We start from the raw sequence: 24,828 nt of genomic DNA, 5'->3' as shown, positions 1-24,828 counted from the left end.
CCAATGCCTAAATAAATTAATTCTGGTACTACATTCAACCAGGTTTATCTCAAACCAGTTTCAGCCATTTTCAAACTCGTTTATGTGCATTGAGTGTCTGTTCTGTTACAGGTTTAAACCAGTTTCTGATCATTTAAACCAGTTTATGTGTAATGTCTGTTCCTGACCCTCCACTATAACTTCTCTTCTCCCCATGTTTTTTAAAACTCCTGCTTTCACCACCCCGATCTTTTTTTTTGCTGGCTCTTCTCTCCTTCCACCTGCCCCAAAGCCCTACAATAATAATAGCCTCAACTGTTTAAGATGCATGAGTCAGACTCCAGGTATCATGAAATTGGCTGCAAAGTCCCAGAGTTTAGGGTGTGCTCAGATCATGGTCTCTATAGCTTGTCTATGATGAAGGTCTTGATCGAGGGTCTCATTACACATGATCTTGTTACACCCTCGATACAACCATGATCAAGGGTCTTGTTACACATTTCACTTTGATCTGCTCAAATGTCAACCGGGATTAGGGCCTTGTTACACCTTACACCATAAGCCACACAAATGTTGATCAGTGTTAATGCTAGCTTGTGTTTGGAGCGGTCACATTAAAAACCTTCTCTGACATCCCCAGCGGCAGTGCTGTGACTTGCCACTAGAGGGCTGGCAAGCAGGGGTCTAACTAGGTGCTATAGCTGCAAGTTGCCTCTACGAAGGGGCTCCCAACCTTTTTAGATTGAAGACTGAAACCGCAGACCAGAAGTGGCTACTGACTTGGAAACCACGAACTAGCAGACAACGTTTTTTATACTCAGTATAAAAAAGGGTTGGCTACTGGTCCGCCGTATGCCAGTCACTTCCAGTCCACAGTTTGCTGGTTCACGGTCACTTCCGGTGACACCGCGTGGGGCCCTGTGGCTGGAACAGCAGTCAAGACACTTCCACCTGGCGGGCGGGCGGGAGGAACCAAACCTCAACTGTGGCAGCCACCACCACAGGATAGGATGGGCTGGCCCTCCTGTGGACAGGCAGCCAACCGTTCGCGGCCCTACACCGCCACAGCCCAGGGGTTGGGAAGTCCTGCTTTATGGGGCTGGTGAGCCAGGACAGGCTTGTATCCCTGCTTGGGGGTGAGGGCAGGATGGGATATGAAGCTGGGAGGTGGACAGGAAATGGGTGAGGGAAGGGTGGCGAAATGACTCAAGTCAGTCGCTGAAGGATAACATAAAAAGTTAAAAAGGAAGGAATTTAAAAAGAAATGAAGAAGTAAATTAAAGAAGGTCCCATGTTTTAATAAACGGGGATTTGTTGGTCGTGCTTTCCAGGGTGGCCGGGCGGTGGGAGGCAGCCCCAGCGCACGGGGCCGGCGAGGGAGCGGGCTGGTGCCAGGACCGCCCCCGGGCAGCAGAGCTCTGCGGTAGGAAGTTTGTCCACACAGGGGCGCGGGGGAGGACACTGCAACCTGGGACGCTGGAGGACTGCAACTTAGGCGAGTCTGTGAGGCGCAGGCGCACGCTAGGCCTGAGCTGGGTCAGGCGGAGCGGAGACCAACCTGCCCGGCAGGAGCAGCAGAGCTGCGAGCCGCCTGATGTGCACTGGAATCTCGCTCAGGCGCGGCCGTGGGAGCGCGTCCGGAGCCGCCCAAAATAACGTACGCCAGGACCCCCGCGACCCTGAGCTACCTGCCGGCAGCCCTGGGAACTACAAGTCCCAGCAGCCCCCGCGGTGGCACAGCGCCTTGCGGCACGAACGGCCGGTGCTCCCCGTCGTGCCTCGCTCCCGGCGCGCCTCGATCTCGCGGCCTTTGGGGCCGGGAGCGGCTAAGTCCGATGTTCTCGGCGGTCTCTCGCGTCTCGCGAGAGCAGAGGTGGCGGAAGCTCCACGTCGCTGTGTCGGGAGCAGGGAGCAACACCTTGGCGTCCCCGCGGCGTCCCCGGAGCCATGGTGAGGCCAGGCCGGGCCGGGAGTGGGTTGGGGGGCTCTCGCTCCGTGCTGCACAGGCTGACGCTTGTAAAGGGGCCGGGGGCCGACGAGCGCCCTCTTGCCAACCCTGGCCTGCTGCGTCGTTCCCCGCCCGAGGAGGCTCCCTGACTCCCTGCACGGGCTGCGCTTGCTGGTGCTGCCCTGACGGGGACCTGGGGGCCGCGACAGCAGCACACAAGTCCCTGGCAGCTGTCCAGTGGCTGCCCCTGTCACCCAGTAGCTGGCAGCTGCGAGACCATCTCAACCAGAAGCTGCTTTCCCAGGATGAGTCATTTGGGGCCGTGATGGCACTAATACAGGCGTCCCCAAAACCTTCAAGCAGTAAATGTGCACAGCCGTCTCTTCCACTGTGTTTTAAGACAACTGTGCTCAATTTTTTGACCTCACAGGCTGGATTGGGCTCCGTGCGCCAGGCTCAGGCCCTACGCTTCCTCTGCCAGCCCCGTGCTGGGATTGTGGTGCAGTGTTCACTGGTCTTGCATGCTAGGATCAGGGCCTGCATGCCAGGGGGGACCCTGGGGCCTTGCGCTGCCCCCGCCCAGCCCTGTGCAGTGGGATTGGGCCCTGGTGTGCCACACCGTGCACACTGGAATTCGGCCCCGCACTGCACAGGGCTCTGATATCTGGCTCGCAGGTCTGGAAATTTGACAGCAGGGGTGCCGCACCTTTGCTCTCTGGCTGCTAAATTGTCAGCCTTGGGGAGCTCCACAGGCCAGGTAACATGATGCCAGGGGCCAGATTTGGCCTACAGGCTGGGAGTTGAAAGTGAAAAATTAAAAGCCTTCAGCCAGCTCACTGAGTTACAAGTTCTGTGTGTATCTGAGAGAGTCTTCAGGTTATATATGCTATAACTGTGTGTCAGCTACTTATATTTTAAAAGGAAAGAAATAATGTTTACCGGATTTCAGAAATATAATAAGTCTAATATTTGCTAATGCCAGCTTTAGTGTTCTCATTTTGCTTTTCAGTTTGAAGCTAGTCAAATGCTTACATTGCATTATTTCACCCATTTGGGAGGATAATCTTTCACCAGAGAACTTGTTAAATCAAGCAATTCTAGGTCAACCCATTTTGTATGTACTATTGAGAATTAAGTTTGCTCTTTTTAGAATATTCCATTCTGTGGCATATACTAGATGCTCCAGGGAAAAAAATACCTTGGTATAGCATACCCATAAAATGTCAGGTAACTTAGTTTCAGATTGCCAACACTCCTAAATAAAGAGGTCAAGATCAGTTTTGTTTCATCTGGCTTGGCAGCTGATAATGGACAAGTGTTTTTGCATCATACACAATTGCCATATTTTGTGGTAACTGACATTCTCCCTTGAGTTCTCAGCAGAAGCCCCAAGAGAGGAAAAGATATTAAGATCTACTGACTTTTTTGTCTTGGAAGCGTTTATTTAGCCAGCCAGTAGAAGTTTAAGCAGGGCTGGGTAATTATTTGGGCTGGACACTTAAGGAGCTTTGATGAGCTGTTGAGGGCTGGGGGGTTGTGGGGAGGAAGTGTTGAACTGGCCTCAACCTGTCCCATCATGGCTGTTTATACCACCCTGCATGCCAGGGGAGGAAGGAGAGAGGCATGGAGATGCCAGTTGGTCCTATCCAACCCCAGGCCTGTTTGTCCCACACCCTCCAGCAGGAGTGCCAGGTGAGCAGGTTCTCCTGGGTGACTGGCACGCTGCTCCCTGCCCAATCATGGCGCCATCCCACCCGCCTGGCTGAGAGTGCCTGCCTGTGGGGTCCTGGGCTGGTCTCCATGGAGACCCTGCCCATCCGCCTGCTCCATCTGGTGCCCCTGGCAATAGGTGCAGGGCAGGCAGGCTGGGGTGCCTGGGCAGCAGGGCCAGTTCTGGTGGCAAATGCTGGCAGTGGCAACCAGAAGAAACCAGTGCTGCTGGGTCTGTCAGGAAGCTGGTGTCAGCCATGCCACCCTTGCCCAGCCCTGCAGACTACAGCTCCTGGAATACCCAAGAGCTGCGCGTAGGGATAGGGTGGGCTGTGCTTTGCACCAGATAGGATCTCTGCATCCGGGGACAGCAGGATTGGTTTTACACACCATGACCTGCATTGGATAGAATCAGTTGGCAGGCTAGGTCTGGCCCATGGGCCATATTTTACCCACTCTGGGGCTTAAGGCTACATGGGGCAGAGTATTATGAGGTTATGCATGGTTTTGTTTTTTTAATGTTATTGTTCAAGTAGGTGAGAGGAGAAATACACATCCTTTGCGCTCCTTTGGGACTCACTGAGGTCAGTGGTAGTGTTGCATTCAAAATCAGTGCCTGTATGTTTCAAAACATCTCTTATCAGAGCAAGAAGATAAGAGAAAAGCCATAATGTGTATATACCTGGAAAAGCAGAATCAGATAGGTATATTTTTGGCCTGTCATTTATTTGGTTGGGTTACAAATATGTTAAGATTTTCAGTGCCAGTTTTACACTGAATAACCTAGGGTTCTTAATTTTATAGCCTCTCCGACTTGATATTAAGCGAAAACTAACAGCTCGGTCTGACCGAGTGAAGAGTGTAGACTTGCATCCCACAGAGCCATGGATGTTAGCTAGTCTTTACAATGGAAGCGTCTGTGTTTGGAATCATGAAACACAGGTAAAATTTCTGTTTTCCACTTTTTATTTGAGCAATGTTAATATATAATAATGCTTTGATACCCATATGCTGCTTACAGTGATGAATGAAATACATTCCACTGTAACAGATGTGAGGAAATTTAATTTATTAATAAAGGATTCATTGCTTTTTTATCTTAAAAAAATATTGCTCTCTTTACAAAGGGCCTGTTAACTATCTTTATCTTGCTGGATGGAAAAGGGCATAGAAACTAGAGGTACACCGATACTAGAGGCTGCGCTTAGAGTGGGCGGTGGTGGGTGTTAGGAATGAGACTACGTGGGGGCGGGGTTGCAGCCACTGCAAAATTCACTGAAGCCCTCCCTCCCCCATAGCAGCACTGCTGCCACTCGTCCCAGCCCAGCCCAGCCCAGCCTGGCCCCTTGGCTGGGAAGAGCCTGGACCCCCTGCTGGGAAGAGCTCAGTGCTGCCCCCCAGCCTGCAGCAGCAGCCTGCCCTTACTGCACGTATAGATCAGGAGTGGGGCATGCATCCCTCATACCCTCTGATGGTGCGTACAGTGGCGGGAGCTGCCCCCACCTGCAGCTCCTCCTGCGCCCTGCTCTAATTGTACAGTGCCTTCCCCTACTCTAGCCCCACTTCCTCCCTCATCTCAGGGGCCTCGATCTGCCCCTCCCCCACAGCACCTTCCTTTGCGCCCACCCCCCCCAACAGACTTATCAGCCAGACACTGCTCTCCATGCTGTGGGGCTGCATATCGGCAGTTAGATCGGTATTGGTCAGTATGGCTTGTTAAAAATCGGCCGTTGGTATCGGCTCAGAAAATCTCTATCGGTGCTTCCCTAGTAAAAACTCGTCATTTTGCAGTCTGCATGATGCCCCAGTGTAATATGCAGTTGATTTCACAAATCCTGAGGAATAAGATGTTTCAGGGCTTGTTTTTTAACATTGTGTTGTGATTTTTTGCAAAAAGGCATTTTTATTTCCATGCTAGTTTATTATTCCAGTAGACGTGAGATGTTCGATAGAATTTTGGCAGTTTAGTTATAGTTATGCTATAGTGTAAGTACTTTCATTCTTTGTAGCCAAATCCAAAGGAATACATAACCTTTGTTCCCATTCTTATATATTGCAACTACCAAAGCACTGGGCTGTATCAAAAAAAGTGGAGCCTGTTTGAAACTGGCATTTTCTCAGTAATATACCTCTAATATTTTCATTTGTAGACTCTAGTGAAGACCTTTGAAGTATGTGATCTGCCAGTGAGAGCTGCTAAATTTGTGGCCAGAAAGAACTGGGTTGTGACAGGAGCAGTAAGTTATCATTCTTTTTCTTTTCTTATTTGTATTTACCCCATACCTTTTCACCACCTGAAATTGTTATTTGATACTAATTTGCATACTGGGCAATAAGACTTAATAACTGTTCCCTCCCTCCCCCCCAAAATCCCGCCCCCCACCTTTTTCTGATCTATTTAATAAGATAGCAGTGAAAACTGTAAGCTTTTACTTTGAAGTGGTTGCTGATCTGCAGGGATCCTGGTTTTCTCTGATAAAAAAGTTGCAAAATGCATGATTAAAATGAAAGGCCCCTTGTTTCCCCCCCTCCCCCTCCCTCCCTACAGCCCCTCTGGCCCTGCTGGTGCCCCTCCCTCTGCCCCTTTTCCAGCCCTGTGGTTCTGCTAATGTCTCTCCCTCTCCCGCACAGCCATCCCAGTCTTGCTGGTGTCCCTTGCCTCCCACCCACAGCTCCCTGTCTCCTACCTTTGCTGGAGGGGGCCCCAGCTGCCAGGGCTATGGGGCCAGGGACCTGGGTCTGCAGTCTCTTGCAGGAGATGGGCAGCTGCTGTTATAGAATGGAGCCTGGCTGCCTGCCTGCTACGGTTTCGGGGGATGAAAGGGGGCAGCTTCCTGCCACTACGCGCACTCTCGGTGGGGCAAAGGGTTGCGTGCCCCCCAGATCTGTGCATGGGGCAGGGGCTGGCTGCCTGCTGTGGGCTCAGGCTCCCATCTTGCTACCCTCCCCCAGGGCCTGCACATCCCAGCCAGTACACCTGGTGCTGCAGGACAGAGCAGGGCTGCACAGGGGAGCTTGTTGCAGCTGTGAGCTCGGCTCTGCCCTGGCGACACATCCCCTGCCCACTTTGCAGCAGTGAGGGGCACAACCCTGCACCACCACCCTCGCTGCTGTTGTGCATGCAGGGGACAGCTTGCCAGGCCAGTGTGGATCTTGCAGTGGCAACAAGCTTTCCTGCTCTGCCCTGCAGGGCTGGGTCGCACTTGCTGGGCTGTGGAAGCCCCAGGGGAGGGCAGCAGGGCAGGAGCCCGAGCCTGCTTCAGGCAGCCTGCCCCACACACATATCTAAGGAGTACAGGTCCCCCCCATCCCCTGGAGTATGCACAGCAATGGGGAGCTGGCCCCTCCCCCTGGCCACTGGATGAGCCACCTGAGGCCCTCTCCCACTCCCTGCTGGGGCCTCAGGCCCCAAGCCCCATGTATTGCCCAGCTGGGCAGCAGCCCTAGCCCTGCCCAGCTCCCTCCTTCCCTGTGGGGGGCTTCAGTCCACCCACCTTCCACTTACCTGTGGGACCTGCTTTCCTGGCTGCCTGGCAGCCATGTGCATATATGTGCACATGGCGCCCCCTACCTGACCATCACCCTCCCACTCCTCCCAGCCCCTTGCAGGCTAGAACTCTGCCAGCTTGCAGAGAGCTCCTTGCAACACTGCAAAATCCATAGGTTTCTGTTAAAATGAGAAATCTACATTTTCCTCAGACAAAGGGGAAAAGTCTGTGTTGTCCTCCATTTTTTAGTGGGACACAGAAAACCCAGATCCCCACTGATCTGACAGTATAGACCCAGTCTGTGCTGTCAGCAAATATAAGCCTGGCACCCAGCTGTTATAAGTTGGTTAAAAACAGTTTATATCAGTGTTTCCCAAACTTTTCCAACCCAAGATAGCCTTAGGTTAATACAAATTTTCCACAGCACACCTGTTAAGGCATTCCCCATCCTCATACCTATTGTAGCTCATTGCCATGGCAAAGTTCTGCAGCACACCTTTCATTTCTGATGGCACACTGGCTGGGAAACACTGGTCTTGATAGTACTTCAGTGTTTCTTCGAGTAGGTTGAAGTCATAGACCATCCAGGGAACCAGATTTAAAAGTTATCTTCTGTTTTTGTCTTCAGTTATTTTTAATATCAGATGCTTGGCCTTGGAAGCATTTCTGTTCACTTTTAGAATGTAAGCCACTTTCATCTATTGACTGTTTTTATCAGTGTAATAAAATGAATGATAATATTTTGTAAAGTTGCATTGCAGCCTTACAGGCTGTAATACATTCTTAACGTGCATTTTGTATATAGTTGTAAGTGCTTGTTTTATTTTGTTTATTGATTTGCTTCTCTATGGATTTCAATTGAAATTTTTCTTCATGTGTTCACAGACACATAGCTGCAGATGGGAGCATAAATTAGTATACCTCTATATGAGCCTTTGCTGCTCACTGAAATAAATGAAATCACAGTTTTTGATTGAAGATGTTTAAACTTCTAAAGTTACAACTTAAAATGTAAGGTTAATGTCCTTGAAAAGGTACTGAGGAAAAATGGTTTTCTGTCTCCCTAGTTTGTTACCAAATATAAAATAAGGTATTTCCTACACCTTTGGTTGTCTTGGTCAACATTAATGCTTTCTGGCCAATGCACTATTATAACAACATGTATGTCATGCTGTGGGGAAGGCTTTCATGTACACTTTTCCAGTTTCAATTCTGCAAGCAGGTGTGTAGGAAAGGAGAGGAGAAAGTGGGCCCAAGAAAATGTAAAGAAAAAAATGGTCAAAAGATATTTATAGGAGTGCCTGATTTCCATTGATTTTCAGCAGGTCTGGCTAAATGGGCACAAAAACAATTTCTTAGAAGTAGAAATGGACACATCGGTTGCTTTGTTAACTGCCTGTGTATGTGCTTTCACTCTGTGGTAAAAGGAACCTATCCTGTGGTAGCTTAGCCATGTTTCATTGGTGTTGCATCCAAAATGCGATTACTTAAAGCTAATTAATTAAAGCTATTAATGGGATTGATAATGCCATAAAGTGTTTGTGTAATCCTTTCTAGCAGCATACTCCTTCGGCATTGATGTCAAGTTTCACTACAATTACATGGATAGCAGCTCTTGTTTTCTCATAATTGGTTGTTGTCTTCAGGTAGCTCCTACTTTCATTACAGTAAGAAATGACCATTTAAGCAAGGATCACTAATAGAAAATTTCAATCCTAGTTTATTTTTTCTCAGTTAAAAATGTATTGAAATACAACAATGTGTTATAAACCAAAACTAAACAGGAATAGTTGTGCCAGTTGGCACTTTTCTTTCTTCAAAGACAAGTTCCTAAAGAACTGTGGATTAAGAATCTTTTTAAGGTGGAATATTGCTTTTAAGTACTTGTTATTTAATGTGACGTATACTTGAACAGAGAGGCTTATTTTAGTGTGTTTTATATTTTATCCATAGGATGACATGCAAATTAGGGTATTCAATTACAACACCTTGGAAAGAGTTCATATGTTTGAAGCACACTCAGATTATATTCGTTGCATTGCCATACATCCTACGCAGCCCTTCATTCTGACCAGCAGTGGTAAGACTTTTCAGATAGAGCTTGATTATTTTTTTTCTCCAACAACTATAATCAAACTGTTGTTTTCTATCTAATAAGAGACCATGTGTCATGTAATGTTGTTGTTGAAATAAGATGTGTTGAACAAGTAGTTTACATATCACATGTCATTTCTTATTATTTCTTAACTGCTTTTGCATTTTTGGTGGAGTATTGGTTATATTTAGGTTTTGAATGTAACAGCTTAGGCTCTTGTAATAAAAGCCCTAAAGTTGCTTAATGTCCAAGTGCAAAGTTCATATGGATGCTACAGACCTTATTGGCCAGATTGCCACACTGTTATTGGGTATATTAAGATGAATTTTAGTTTGGTTAAAACTATGCATCATGGCAGTGCTTTTAAGAAGAGATTGGGAAATGAGTGATACTGGAAATGTCTTAATGCTTACTACATTAAACAGAATACTCTATCCATGATACAGACTTGTTGGTCTCTCATTGTGCCTGTATCCCTCATTCTAGACTCCCTGCTAAGCCAACATGACTTATTTTTGAGCCTTTTGTACTGATGGGCAGTACACAGAAGTGTTTGAGGTGGATCAATGTACTGCCTGAGCTTGACACTTGACAAAGGGGAAGATATAGGCACTAGCTAACCAGTCTTTATCCTTAAGAAGTTAAAGGAAGTCATATCTTCAGAGGGGTTTGCTCAGAATGCCCTGAGGTAAAAAAAGAAATACTACAAAGATCCTTACAGAAGTGGAGCCTGAGAAATTAAACTAAAGTGAACAACCTTCTGAACAAAAAAAATAATACAATTGAAGTGGCTATCTTGAAAGAAGACAAAAGAGGCATAGGTGAAATGGAGTCAATGGTGGTGTTAGGCTTTTTTAAAGTACTAGTTCCAATGGCAAACTGGTCAATGAGGTCTAAAGGATATGTTGGTTTAATCTATTCATTCTATTTATACCTTTTTATTTTCCTTGCTTTAGAATTTATTATATACTCAAACTCAGAAAGGGCTTGTCAGATGTATATTTTAATTAGTATTGTTAATTGGAGGGACGGATAATGGAAAATGCATATTGTTTCTCTGTTAGTGTGTGTTTTTATTTTTGAGGAATGTAATCTAAATCCAAAAGAGATTTCAGAAGGCACATTTAAAAAGAAGACCTATATGTCCCATTATGCTCATAACAGATACATTTGCATTTTGCCTTTGAACCTCACTGAAGAAAAGTGAGTCGAACAGTATGCTTGAAGAACACCACATCTGCTAAATTATATAGCAGTTTCACCCCCTTTTTTGCAGATGTCATGTTAACAGTTTACTTTCACTGAACCATCATTATTAAACCTACAGACTACAGAATTTAGAAATGGAGATAATTGAATATTTGAGACTGACTCTTTTTCTTTCCCCAGATGACATGCTTATTAAACTCTGGGACTGGGATAAAAAATGGTCTTGTTCTCAGGTGTTTGAAGGCCACACCCATTATGTTATGCAAATTGTCATAAATCCAAAGGATAATAATCAATTTGCCAGTGCATCGTTGGATAGGACAATCAAGGTACAGGAACTACCATTAAAACAAATCTTGGTGAAATATTCACCAGACAGAATGTGTAATCCTATGGTTTCTGGATAGAAAATGGAAGAATCATTACACATTTTGTGTTTTATTAAGATTTTTGTGCCATACTATATGTAAAGACTTACATGAGTTGGACTAACCTCTCTCAAGTTATAGTTAAACAGTCGTACAAATCTGCTGTGCTCACTTCAGAGAAAATATTAACAAGTAAAGCCTTTTCATTGCTTTGGACTTAAGCTGCAAAGTGTCTTGCTTTACGGTAGGGGTGCACCAATTTAAAGATTTTTCTTGGCCAATACCTATGGTCAATTATTAACCAGTCATACCAATTAATGCTAATCTGATAGCTGATTTACAGGTATGCAGCCCCCGCAGCCTAGTGCAGCGTCCGGCTGGTAAGAAGTCTGTTGGGGGGAAGGGGCAATTTGAGGCCCCAACCGTAAGGGAGGGGGTGAAGCAGGGACAGGTGTTGCCCAGCCAGGACAGTGAATGCAACCCCAGGAGCGGGATGAAACCATGGGTGGCTCATCTGGGGACTGTAGGTGGACGAGGAAGGGGCAGCTACCCCACCACTGCGCGCACCCCTAGGGAGGCGTGGGGGGCATGCACCCCGCCCCCAGATTTGTGTGTGGCATGAGGGTAGGCCAGAGGCCAGGGGCTGTACCAGCTTCTTCCCAGCAGGGGGACTGAGCTGGGGCTGGGCTCTGAGCAGGCAGGGGCAGGGCGAGTGGCAGCAGCACTGGGAGGGGTGGCTATAGGGTGAGCTACAGCCACCCAAAAATTCCCTGTAGCTCCCCGTAACCCTCTTTCTAGTGCCACGCCCCCACCACACCCTACCCCCGCCCACCCTGAATGCAACCACAGCCCAGCCCCTTACTGGGAACAGGCTGGTGCAGGCCCTGGCCCTGAACTTGCGGTGGGCAACCTGCCCTCACCCCACACACAAATCTGGAATCTGGTGGGGGGGAGGGGGGGAGAACATGCCCCCCATGTGTCCCCTAGGGTGTACAGAGCAGTGGGGAGCCACCCCACCGCCCTGCGCCTCCTGGAGAAGCCACCCATGGTTCTATCCTGCTCCCGGCCCTGGGGTCTCATTCACCACCCTGGATAGGCAGCGCCTGCCCCTGCCCCACTCCCTTCCCTCATTGTGGGGGGCCTTGATCTGCCCCCCTCACACACCTTCCTTCCCCCATGCCCCTTCCCCCCCCTTCCCCACCACAGACTTACCCACTGGATACTGCTGTCCAAGCTGCTGGGATGCATTCCTGGCCACATGCATGCTGTGGTTACACCCATGCATGTGGCATTTATCAGTGACATTGTCAGCTAGACTGGCCAAAAAAAGCTGATTGCTGATAATTTTAATTTTTCTTTTATTGGTACCAATCCGATACGTGACCGATATATTGGTGTACCTTTACCTTCAGTTTTCATCTTGGTAAGAAAATAGTAAGCAGTGGTGTAAGCTCTTCATTTGTGAAGACTTCCTGTTTCTGGATTTTAAAAATGCACTAAGACAACTCATTATTTCTGACGGTATTGTCAGAAAGATCATTGTTCGTATATGATTGGTTCTTTTTTCTTTCAAGGTGTGGCAGCTTGGTTCTTCTTCGCCTAACTTCACTTTGGAAGGCCATGAAAAGGGAGTGAACTGTATCGATTACTATAGTGGAGGAGATAAGCCCTATCTCATTTCAGGAGCAGATGATCGCCTTGTTAAGATCTGGGATTACCAGGTACAGTGTGTTTAGCTCTTACATGCTTTGGTACCTTCAGATTACTGGGAAATCTCAGTAGCAAAGCCATGGAAATGGAGGAAAAGGAACAACGGGAAAATGTTCTGCAATGTCCTTATCTTTGAGAAGAAAATAAGGTCACATATTTTACGATCAAATTTCCAGAAGAAAAACAACCTGAAACTAGTAGGTCAAAATGATATACCACACTTTTTTTTAAATTTGTGTGAAACTATACAAATTAATTCACAATTGTTTTAACTTTCAGATTTAAATTGATGTTGTTTTTAACAGCCTGGATTATTTTCTTCTAGAACTGTCTTACAGTGGATTGTATCTCTGTCTTTGTCCCCTTACTCCTGAGACAGACTTGCCATTGTTTCCTTGTGTATCCACTTCCTAATTTTTCAGACTATTTTTAATCCCTTTATTGCTATTTGTTCTGTCATCTCTGGTCTTGGTTGTGTTGCTTTTTCCTCATTTAGTATATTGCACCTTGGGTTTGGACACAGGGGAAGAAGTGGGAGATTAAGTCCATTACTTTTTAGGCATGAGCTAAATCGGGCACAGAGAAGAGAAGGCTGAACCTGTGGAGTGTTGCCATACTCTGGTGCTCACAGGCTTTTTTGCAGTTGACTATGGTAGGGAGTCACTGTGGCAGCTGTCAGGAGGGAAGGGAGAACTGTCGTAAAGGCATATTCTATGCTTGATTTCAAGTTTTCAAATCATACTGTTTTAGATTAAGTTACTTTGAAAGTGAGAGCTTGTAGCTGATACTATAAAGTTCCCATTCCTATGATGAGTGTGGTATAAATGGCTGTGTAGGATATTGCCACCATGTATAGCTGTGAACGTGAATGAATTCCTTTCATTTAGTCATAGATGCCTCAAGCATCGCCCCCCCCCAAACAAAACAAAACAACAAAAACTAAACAAACCGAAACCAACCAGGATAACACTAAATTAATTTCCCTTGTGATTATGTTCAGAGCTTTGTTTAGCCTTCAGGGTTTGACAAGATGAGCATAGATACTAGTCTTGCTACCATGTCAGCAAACACTGAAAAGAAGATTGTTTTATAGATACGAACCTGATGGACTTGGGAAATAAGGAGAAACCACCACATCTGTGGGAAGTAATGGCATATTTGGTGTCATTTTTCAGTGAGGGCTATAGTATGCTGTTTGAACCAAATTGAAGTAGAAGTATGTATCACCTTGAAAAAATGAGAAAAATATGTGCTCACAGAATTCTTACATTAGTTTTCTTTTAAAGCTACTGATCTTATCAGATTGAATCTGATGATGTCATAATGTTAAGATTTTATTTTAATTTGTATGTATAACTTCTCTTGCAGAATAAAACTTGCGTGCAAACACTAGAGGGACATGCTCAGAATGTATCCTGTGTCAGCTTCCACCCTGAGCTCCCAATCATCATCACGGGCTCTGAAGATGGTAACTGAAGTTTTTCTGTTTTTAAAATATGTGGCTATATTAACATTACTTGCACACAATTCTGTCAGTAATTTTTTTTCTTTTTCTTAAACAACCTCAGCTTTGTTCTGTCATCTAGGCGACACAGCCAGATTATGTAGTGATACTTTCAATTTGCTTAGACTTAACTTTAAAGTTGAAGTGTTCCTCCTGGATCAGACTTTAAAAAAAAAAAAAAAAAGGAAAGAAAAGAAAAGAGAAGACAAAACTCAAAATAGTTCAGTACTTGGGTGTCAGAAATGTCTCATTTGATATCAGAGGTAACTAAATGTCACATTCTCTCTGACCTTGGGCTCAGACTGAGAGATTAAGATTCTAGTAAATTTAAAATGTTGGGTGTTAGTTTGATGTGTCATCTTTGAATGCTTACTGTTAAAAGGTGTAATGTCAAATACCTCCCTCCCTTTCCTGTGAGAGGAAGAAATCAAAATTATTGTTTTATTTTTCTCCAGGAACAGTCCGCATTTGGCACTCAAGCACTTATCGCCTAGAAAGTACCTTAAACTATGGCATGGAGAGGGTGTGGTGTGTGGCCAGCTTGAGAGGTTCTAATAACGTGGCTTTGGGGTATGATGAAGGCAGCATTATTGTTAAGGTACTTGCAACATGTTTTAGTGAAAAGATCATTTTTGTATTACTGAGACAGCTGTTAAAGCAGGGGTAGTCAATTATTTTGGCTGATAGGCCACTTAACGAATTTTGGTAAGCTGTTGAGGGCTGCACACATACAATCTTTCAGAAGATATTTTAATGAATTATAAATAAAAATACCAATTGTATATGTTATAGTTGATGTTTGATCTTTTAATATTTTAATTTTATTTAAAAAATAATTTTTGTCCTAATTTTTTTTTTTTTGAGTAGTGTGTATATATAGAGGTAATTGCATAATAGCTCAAAATAAAGTCTTATTCTTGTATATTTTGTGTGTGTGGGGGGGTGGTGTTTGTCTTATGAACCAGCCAGGGAAGGGGGGAGGGCACATGCAGCAGAACTCGCCCACATGGGGGAGTCCACATCCTACCTCTTCCATCCCTCCTGTGGCACCTCTCATGGGGCCATACTCCCACCTGCCCTGCACTTCCCATCATGCAGCTTCCCAGCAGGGCTGCTTCCAAACACTCGGCCACATATAGGTGGCTTGTTATTGTGCCAGGCACCCGAATAGGGGGAAGGCAGCCTGGAGCTGGAGCCCTGCATGGTGAGGCAGGAGGTGCCCAGCTAGAATGTTCCCTACCACCTGTCTGGGCATGTGGTGCCTGACTTGCCTCCACAACCATCACTGCTTCCCCACACTACCCTGTCTGGAGCAGTGCAGCAGGAGGAGGTGCTGGAGGTTGGGGGAGCTGAGCAGTACCTCAGAGGCTGCAGCAGTGGTAGAGCAGCCATGCTGGGAAGCTACACACACTGGCTTAGGCTGGGGCCAGGGTGGTACTGTTGGCAGACATGGGGTGGGTGTAGTCTGAAGCACAGGGCTGGCTGCCCTAGGTGGGACTCAACCCTGGGGGCAGCTGTGGACTGGATACAATTAACTGGTGGACCAGATCCGGCCTGCACACCATATTTTGCCCACCTCTGCTTTAAAGTAATGAAAACTGGCATTTTAAATTACTAGATATATTTTCATGGGGCCTTTCATTTTCATTTTAAGCAAAGCCATTAACTAAGAATCTCTCTTCTCCTCCTCCTCCTCCCCCCCTCCCCCCCCCCCCCCCCCCCCCGCCAATTATCTATATGTTGCTCTTATTAGCTTGGCCGTGAAGAACCTGCCATGTCCATGGATGCTAATGGGAAAATTATTTGGGCTAAGCACTCAGAAGTCCAACAGGCTAACTTGAAAGCTATGGGAGATGCTGAAATTAAAGATGGAGAAAGATTGCCACTGGCTGTAAAGGATATGGGGAGCTGTGAAATCTATCCTCAGACTATTCAACATAACCCTAATGGACGGTAATGAATTTTTCTGACATTCAGAAAAAATATTTTAATCCTGGTTCTAACTCCTTTTTTAATTTAGAAACATGCTATACAAGAAACATGCTAGGGTGAAGCCTAAGGGCCAAGCAAGAATGGGCAACCCTGAACAATCACAAAATTGTAGCAGTTGTAGCCCCAAAGAGATTATAGTCTAAATAAGCCCAGCATCAGAGTAGAGAGAAGCTTAAAACACACAAGCAACATGAACAGTGTGCTGGAATGAACAAAACGTTTGTTGCCTTTATTTTTTTTAATGGATTTAATTTAGAGAAGGTGGAAATAAAATGAAGGGGAAAGGATATGAGGGGGACAGGGAAGAAGAGAAGAGGGTATGGATTGAACCTGAATTGAAGTGAGTGGGAGGGAGAGAGTTCAAGTAAACTTGCTTGGAACAGGGCAGAAAGTACAGAGAACCAAGGTTCTCTGAATGTCTGCAGACTTCTGTTCCGAATGCTTCTGCAGCTACTCCTTCTGGCAGGAGCTTCTGATCACTTTCCAGATAAATTTATTTCCAGTCATGTTATGAACCTGCATGTACAGCTCACTAACACTGTTTTTTTATCATTCTTTAGGTTTGTAGTAGTATGTGGGGATGGTGAATACATCATTTACACAGCTATGGCTTTGAGAAACAAGAGTTTTGGTTCTGCCCAGGAATTTGTATGGGCACATGATTCTTCAGAGTAAGAATTACATCCTTTTTTTATTTTAAATGCACTGTTGTTGGTTTTCAGATTCAGACCAGTTCATAGTTTGGGCAAAGTTAAAATGTGGATTGGATAACAGACACTGAAGAGTTTCATGTAATCAAATTATAAATAAAAACACCCTTATTTGGAAGAAATAGCAACTAAAATAACCCAGATAGCTAACAATTTGTAACAGCTTATGGTTGTAGTGTTTCTTTATCTTGTTAGCTCAGTAACATTTTGTAATGTTACTTTTTGCTGCATTTAGGTATGCAATCAGAGAAAGCAATAGTGTTGTAAAGATATTTAAGAACTTCAAAGAGAAGAAGTCCTTTAAACCTGACTTTGGAGCAGAAGGTGAGTTTTTATTTGGATTTCATAAATCTACCTTAATAAAAATCTTGATAAGCCTTTTTTTTTTTTTTTTTAAATGCTGACCAAGTGTAGCTTAATTAAATCTTAATTTCTCCCCCCACCCTTTGAAGGTATCTATGGAGGCTTCTTACTAGGTGTAAGATCTGTTAATGGCTTGGCATTCTATGACTGGGACAACACAGAACTGATCCGTAGAATTGAAATTCAGCCCAAACATGTGAGTTTTGCCAGATGCCAGTTTAAGCTTGTGTATGTCCTATTGTGAATTATTTTTAGAATACAGTTTTTCTGAATTTGGTACTGTAGTCTTGTGAATTTGAGAGAGAAGAATCATTATTTTTAATTCTTGTCTCCATATTTTATATTGGAGAGAAACTCATAAACTAATATCATGTTGAGGCCCAAAACTGGAAGCACAAGCTAACAAATATTGTAATACCTAATTTGTCATTCTCTCTTAATAGAACCCCTGAAACTTTTAATGATGTTTGTTTTTATTGTAGATTTTCTGGTCTGACTCAGGTGAACTTGTCTGTATCGCCACAGAAGAATCATTCTTTATTCTGAAATACCTGTCTGAAAAAGTTGCAGTAGCACAGGAAACACATGAGGGAGTCACTGAAGATGGGATTGAAGATGCTTTTGAGGTAATCACATTCTCAGTTTTAATAGTAGCCAGGGCAGTGCCCAGTGAAATCAGTGAGAGGCTTTCCTCTTAATTTTAGCAGTTTAGTCTTTAAGTTCATAGATGTTAGGGTTGGAAGGGACCTGAGTATGTCATCAAGTCCAACCCCCTGCCCTGGACAGGAAAGAGCGCTGGTACCAGCTTAACTTTAATCTGCAAGATGTTAGTGGCACACAGTTAGCTATTAATAAACAAAAAAAAGGTATTGTAAATTTAATTTTTTTTTTCTGTTACAAATTTAGTTTTGAGGCATTGAGTACCAACTCAGGAATGCTTCTGGCCAAAACGTGATTTAAGAGATTTTGGCCCTTTTTAAAATAAAGTATTTTAAAATGAATATTCCCACCCCCCACACCCCTCCACTTCCTCATTTAATTATTTTTAAAACCCCCAAAATTAGTTAATACACTAATAATAGCTTTCACCTCTCTGTAATTTTATTTCAGTATAATATATATGAGAACTGATGTGCAAGAATTGTCTTGGGGCATGTGCTGTAAAGGGTTCTAAATTAATGCTTCAAAAAAAATCTTGCATACAGATCTAAAAGTTAAGGCAGACAACTGTGGTAAAGGTACCATTTTTTAACTGATCAAAAGATGAATTAATAGTGTACATTTTAAAAAGAGTTTTTTAACTAACAAAATTATTATTAAATACTTTAACTTACACTTTGTGCTCCAGAAGATAGAATGTTAAGTTTTAATTTGAATAGGTTTCCCAACACAATTATAATGTTGTTAAAATACGTTTTAAAAAATGCTTTCCATGTAGGTTCTGGGTGAGATTCAGGAGATTGTGAAAACAGGATTGTGGGTAGGTGACTGCTTTATTTATACCAGTTCCGTGAACAGACTTAACTACTATGTTGGAGGAGAAATTGTCACTATTGCCCACTTGGACAGGTGAGTCTGTTTGTTGTGATAGCGTTTTGTGAAGCTTTTTAAAAATGTTATGGGAAGTTTTTCAACTTGGCACTAAATTGCTTGACCTTTCAGACTGCATTGCTTTTTCTTACTGTGTAGTTTAAAGTGTGTTGTGCGACACTGTAATCTTGCATAGAATACACTGTTTCCCAGATATGTTTGTTTTGCTAGTAAATCCAGAATAAGGTTTTAGATGTGTGCTGTTATCAGAGCTGCTAGCTTGTTAGGCATCTGTGATAGAAAAACATTCTTTTTGTTTCAGGACAATGTATTTGTTGGGCTATATACCTAAGGACAACAGGCTTTATCTGGGTGACAAAGAGCTAAATATTGTCAGTTACTCCTTGCTGGTTTCAGTGCTTGAGTACCAAACTGCAGTTATGAGGAGAGACTTCAGTATGGCTGATAAAGTTCTTCCCACAATTCCAAAGGAACAGAGGACCAGAGTTGCACATTTTCTTGAAAAACAGGCAAGGAAACTATATATCAGTCTTGCAAAATTTAAACAAGGTTGCTAATATAGAATTGCAGCTTTTCCAGAAATAGTTTTAATTAGATTTAATTTACTGTGGAAGAAAATGTCAGATTATTGCATGCACACATTTGATTTTTTTTCTCCAATAAAGTTTATATTAGTATTTTTTTTACATTAAGCCTTAGGATGTAATTGAGAGAAATAATCTTTGTTATTGCCTATGTAAAAAAGTTTTTGTATTAAGGTTAAAAGGTGATGGCTTAGTCCTGTTCAAATGCATCTACGTAGGGTATGGTTGAATCTGATGACTACAATATGAATTTTATTTTCTTAAGGGCTTCAAACAGCAAGCTCTTGCTGTATCCACAGATCCTGAACATCGCTTTGAGCTTGCTCTTCAGCTTGGAGAATTAAAGATTGCATACCAGCTTGCAGTGGAAGCAGAGGTAAATACAAAATTCATCTGGTTAACAAACTGAGTTAAATGTGTACTGAAAACACATCCCTTCATGTTGAGATTAATTTAAGAGGGCCAAAGTCTTAAAGAGAGATTTGGTATGTTGTGATGCAGAGAAGATATTTGAACATTCCTACTTATTTTTGTCTGCCTGCTCCTGTTATTTCTGAGTAAAGCTAAGGATGGATACAGCAAATTGGTCATGTTCTCTCAGGCTTATTTCTAGTGTTTTATTCCTTTTACTAGATGGAAAACCCTATTAGTTGTCACAATAAAGTTGCATAAACTTCCTTTTTTGTCATGCATAATGTGCAGGATACCACAATCCTGCTATTAATCTGCACTTGGAACAATAGCAAGTTGAGAGGCTGTAGTAACATAAAGATCCTTTGTAGAGGGATGTTATCCGATCCTAATGAAGGACGAGTAAGATTTGGCAAATGGCTGAATTAATACTTGTCTGCAGCTTTTGAAGACATTTTAAAAATGTACTTTATGCAGTATTTTAAGAAAGTTTTTTTCATATTTATTTTTTCTTTTTGCAGTCAGAACAGAAATGGAAACAACTTGCTGAGCTTGCCATCAGCAAGTGCCAGTTTGGCTTAGCCCAGGAATGCCTGCACCATGCACAGGACTATGGAGGCTTATTACTCTTGGCTACAGCATCAGGAAATGCCAGCATGGTGAACAAGCTAGCAGAGGGAGCAGAAAAAGATGGCAAGAATAATGTAGCATTTATGAGCTATTTCTTGCAGGGAAAGTAAGTAGCAAATAAGGGCTTGTTTTGATTTCTATAAAACATGGAATTCTGAGACAAAGTGTAGACCACAATACAAATTCCCAAGCTAGTAACCTACCTGTGGCAACTACTAAAATAGTTTGTGGCACTCTCATGCCTGTGCACATCAGCTAGGATAGAAGCTACCTAAAAATGTGAAATATAAAAATGGAGATATATATTTTCATAGAATGGCAAGAAACTGTTGACTTCTAGACTTTGTATTATACTGTAGTGCTATATTTAAGTATTTAACTGTTAACGTGAACAATGACTTGAAATAAGAGAGATCAAGAACTTCAATAAGTTGGATTAGTGCCATGTCCCTAATATAACATAATAATGATAACAAGGGATAAATTTGAGCATGAAGCTCCTAAAATAAAAATAGGGATGTGTGATGTATGTAATTTCAGCGTTTACTTCGGTGTGCCTTTTCACGTATGACCTTTGAGAGATTTTAATTTTAATACATTTACCATAAAATACATAGAAACCTGAAATTAAACTTCTTTGTTCTTCATTAATTTTGGTAACCTCATCATAGAAACAATCAAACTGCAAAATCTACCTCTATTAATGCATTGACTAAACTTCAGTTTTAAACTTCTAGGCTTGACTCCTGCTTGGAACTCTTAATTAAAACTGGACGTTTGCCTGAAGCTGCCTTCCTTGCACGTACATATTTGCCAAGCCAAGTTTCAAGGTAACTTTAAAATCTGCAAAAAGTAAGAATACTGACTTTTTTTTTTTTTTGTGCATAAAGCAAATGTATTTTTTTTCTGTTATCAGGGTAGTTAAACTATGGCGAGAGAACCTGTCTAAAATCAACCAGAAAGCAGCAGAGTCCCTTGCTGATCCCACAGAATATGAAAACCTTTTCCCTGGATTAAAAGAAGCTTTTGTTGTGGAAGAATACGTCAAACAAACTCATTCTGACTTGCGGCCTGCCAGGGAATACCCACTTGTCACCGTAAGCAAGCAGAAGGGTTTTTAAAAAAAATACTTTTTATGGGTACACAAATTCTCAAATTGTTTTACAGAAAGATTTATTGCTTTAAAGCATGCTGATGGAAGTTCTCTGCTGTTTTTTGTTTTGGTAGCCAAATGAAGAAAGAAGCTTACTGGAAGAATCGAAGGGTTTTGAACCTTCAGGAGTAATAGTATCAGAGGTCAGTGTTGTAGCTGCACAGCAAAGTTCCAGGATTAGTATTGTGCAATAACAGCTGCTCTGGGAACAATTCCTGCATTTTAATGGATATGTTATAGCATTAGTTTGCCTTTACTGTGATAAATCTTGGCTGAGTCACTTGTCCCCTTGCTCAAAGATGTTTACTTAATGCACTCATAGATGTTGACTAGAGAGAATACTGACTAGTAGTTTCATTACTTTGAGTTACTCTCCTTCACTTTAAATTTACTGCTTTGTCCGTATTTGAATGGGAAGATATGTAGTGCTACCTAAAATATTAGGAACTCTTAAAATACCGTGGATATCTTCATGTTGTTACATTTTGCATTCTTGTCACATGTGAATAATTTAACTTACTGAAGACAGCTGCACATATCTGGACCCCTTCTCCCAGGGTAAATCAAAAGCATGCATGCTGACTTCAATTGGAATTAGATACTAGGTATAAATCATTGACTGCCGTAAAGAGGAATTTATTATTTTTGTTTGTCACTTGACCCCAGGACAAATTGACTTTGTTTGGAGGCTGCATGTTAATCTTCAATTGCAAGTAGAACCTCACTTGTTCTAATTCCAGTTTAGAGAGTTGAGACTACTTAGTTACAAACTAAAAGCTTGTTGGGCAGGAAATGTAGTACTGCACACTGACTGTCTTTCCTGATTTATAGTTGCGGACAAATTGTAGTCAAGTTCTGCTCTGTTACACCAGTGTGGTTGGCTCTTTTCCTCAGTAGTACTGTAGTTATGTGATTTGTAATGAGAAGCAGAATATGGTCCTAGAAATTGGAATAGTATTTTTTTCTGATATTTGGAATTGGAATGTCTGCTCAGTCATAACATGACAACGCATGGTCAGCTATAATACTTGCAGGAAAGTAATAAATTAAAAATACTGGCAAAAAAGGTGTGTACTAAAATCTGCCACTTGATATGTACAGTTGCTGGTGCTATTTCAGTGTCTTTTACAAATGTGCTTGTTTAACAACAGTACAGCCACGATGGGTATTTTTATACACTTACTTCTTTTTCCAGTGATGCACCAGAGATCTGCCACTTTGGAGCAGACTCAGTTAATCGAGTTTTCTTCGCACGTGAACTGAGGCAAACTGCACTGCACCACATGCCATTGTATAAGGTGCAAAACGTGTGTCAGCGTGCACCTCCAAGGTGCTTTAGTTCAAAAGCACGCAGCCGCCATTTTCTCAGCACTGACACGCCTTTCGCTGCACCCGGCACTGCAATGCATACATGTGTAAAAATGCCCTTAAGCTATAACTGCTCAGTTTAAAGATGCTAGTGCTTCATGAGTTAAAACTGTAGCCATTTTCTAAAACTGTAGTTGTGATTTGGGGGAAGGCTGTCCTTAAATCCTTTTTTACAAAATAGGACAACACAGTATTCAGGACTTTAAAGTCTCTCTGAAGTGTTTGCTACCCTACCTCACTTCCTGCAGTAAGATTAAGTATACATAAGTTTATTTGAACACCATAGTTAAGTCAGTTTAGACCAAATTGTTGGCCCAGGTGTGAAGTCTCTTAAAATGGGAAAGAAAATGTTGACCTACTGGTGTTCTGACTTTTCATTAAAGGTGCCCTGCAGCACTGAAGACTTCCTTGCATTAAGTGTGCTTCTTAGAACTTAACTTCTAGTGCTAGACCCTAAAATGTATGAGTTTTACATTCTTAAAAAAAAACTTCATGTATGAAGTGAATTAAAGTTTTTAAATGGAATAAGAGTCATTCCTTTACTGTGGTGTTGCCAAAAATGGCTGTATCAGCACTGTGTCACCTCATCTGAAACTATTTAAGCCTCAGCAGCAATGGAGTACTGTTGTAAACTATTTAAAGATTTCCCATACTTGAACAAGCCTGTCCCTTTGGGGGAAGTATGATTTAAACCTGCCTAATTCATACTCATTCATATAGTTTTGATTCATGATGGTGTAACTTGTGAATTTGAAATCTCATTTTCATCTTACAAAGGAAACTGAAGAACGTGTTCCATCTCCTAATCTAGTAATGGTGTCTCCAGTTCCAGCAATGTCTGAACCACTTCCAGTAACAAAAGATGAAAAGGTATTTAAATGTAAATGTTAACAGTATACGTGAGAGGAAGAAAAGCAAGTATTATATTTACAACTTCAGACTTCCTCGACTATGTAACACAAAATATCCTGAAAGCCTCAAAACTACCTTAAATTTTCACTTTGATGTGACTGGTTGCTGGTTATCTACAGTAGTGCCTAAGAACAGACTGAGTCTTGGGGCCTAGGGTGCTGGACATTCCCTCTCACTAAAGAAAGGTTGAGGCAGTTTTTACAGAACAGCAGCATGGACTGTGTTTAAAGGCATCAGCTTCCATTCAAAACACAGGTTGTATAGTTGGGTCTTAAATGACAGTAATCATGTGTTAAATAGCTATTGCTGATATCTGAATCTAACATATTCCTTTACCACCTCCAGCACCATAAAAAGTTTTCAAAAACTCAGAAAACTTAGAAGTACCCTGTTTTAACTGCTACTTACCTAACTGAATACTTTCCTTCTCCCAGGTACTACTAGAATTGGAAGAAGAAGATTTAGATAATTTGGATCTGGAGGATATTGACACCACAGATATTAACCTGGATGAAGATATCTTGGATGACTAAACTAAACTTTTCATTTTAAGTGACCAAATTCTTAATTGCTCACTCCCTACAGAAGAGTGGAATTATATGGACTGTGTGTGTGTTGGAAACTAGCTTGATTTTTATACAGTAGCTCAAAAACATAGATACAAGAACAGGGTCCATCTGTTTCATAAGGTGAATCTTTAAACTACAATATTTTGAAATTCATTATGCAGAGCACCTTAGGTGTAATAATAGACATATATGTTGTCATGCTCATTAAGAAATAAATTGTTTTAAACAGACTAGTTCTACTTTTGCTCATGTTACTGCTGGTATTAACTAGTTCTGGCTATTTTAAGGAAGTTTAACATCCTGCAACAAATACGCAAAGGAAAACAATCTTGAAAGCCAGGCATAATGGTGGTTGAGGAATTGTTACTTAAAATGCTAGTTACCACATACCTGCACTTCGGTCTACAAAAAAATAAGTCTTAATTTTCAAGAATGCACCTCCAGAGAGTTCAGTGAATTGAAGTGAAGACTAATTCTAGTTGAAATAGCTCTAATTAGCAACCTTACACCCACATATTTCCTCTCTAAAGCCATTCATTCCCATGCATTTATTCTATTTAATCTTACTTTATTT

General features: G+C 42.6%; 1 protein-coding gene across 1 annotated transcript; it reads left to right on the top strand.

The window, feature by feature from the left end:
- The first annotated feature begins 1,819 nt into the window (after window positions 1-1,819).
- On the top strand, window positions 1,820-24,484 carry COPB2 (COPI coat complex subunit beta 2). The gene is made up of 22 exons (XM_006257987.4): window positions 1,820-1,929; window positions 4,442-4,579; window positions 5,788-5,874; window positions 9,079-9,205; window positions 10,610-10,758; window positions 12,372-12,518; window positions 13,876-13,975; window positions 14,467-14,609; window positions 15,765-15,964; window positions 16,564-16,674; window positions 16,949-17,037; window positions 17,166-17,272; window positions 17,559-17,702; window positions 18,515-18,645; window positions 18,929-19,136; window positions 19,477-19,587; window positions 20,144-20,358; window positions 20,990-21,082; window positions 21,169-21,349; window positions 21,480-21,548; window positions 23,551-23,643; window positions 24,120-24,484. Exons 1-22 carry the CDS (start codon window positions 1,927-1,929, stop codon window positions 24,216-24,218), a joined length of 2,745 nt encoding a protein of 914 aa, XP_006258049.2. The 5' UTR covers window positions 1,820-1,926; the 3' UTR covers window positions 24,219-24,484.
- Window positions 24,485-24,828: the final 344 nt, after the last annotated feature.

Source organism: Alligator mississippiensis, chromosome 7 (assembly GCF_030867095.1).
Source record: "Alligator mississippiensis isolate rAllMis1 chromosome 7, rAllMis1, whole genome shotgun sequence".
NCBI lineage: Eukaryota > Metazoa > Chordata > Crocodylia > Alligatoridae > Alligator > Alligator mississippiensis.
This window is presented reverse-complemented; position numbering and strand designations above follow the sequence as displayed.

What these genes read in the sequence shown, in the direction of transcription:
- COPB2 (XM_006257987.4), top strand. An exon ending in CAACATAACCCTAATGGACG is followed by an intron (nt 15,965 to 16,563) that starts GTAATGAATTTT and finishes ATCATTCTTTAG; the next exon opens with GTTTGTAGTAGTATGTGGGG. An exon ending in TTGCCAAGCCAAGTTTCAAG is followed by an intron (nt 21,083 to 21,168) that starts GTAACTTTAAAA and finishes TTCTGTTATCAG; the next exon opens with GGTAGTTAAACTATGGCGAG.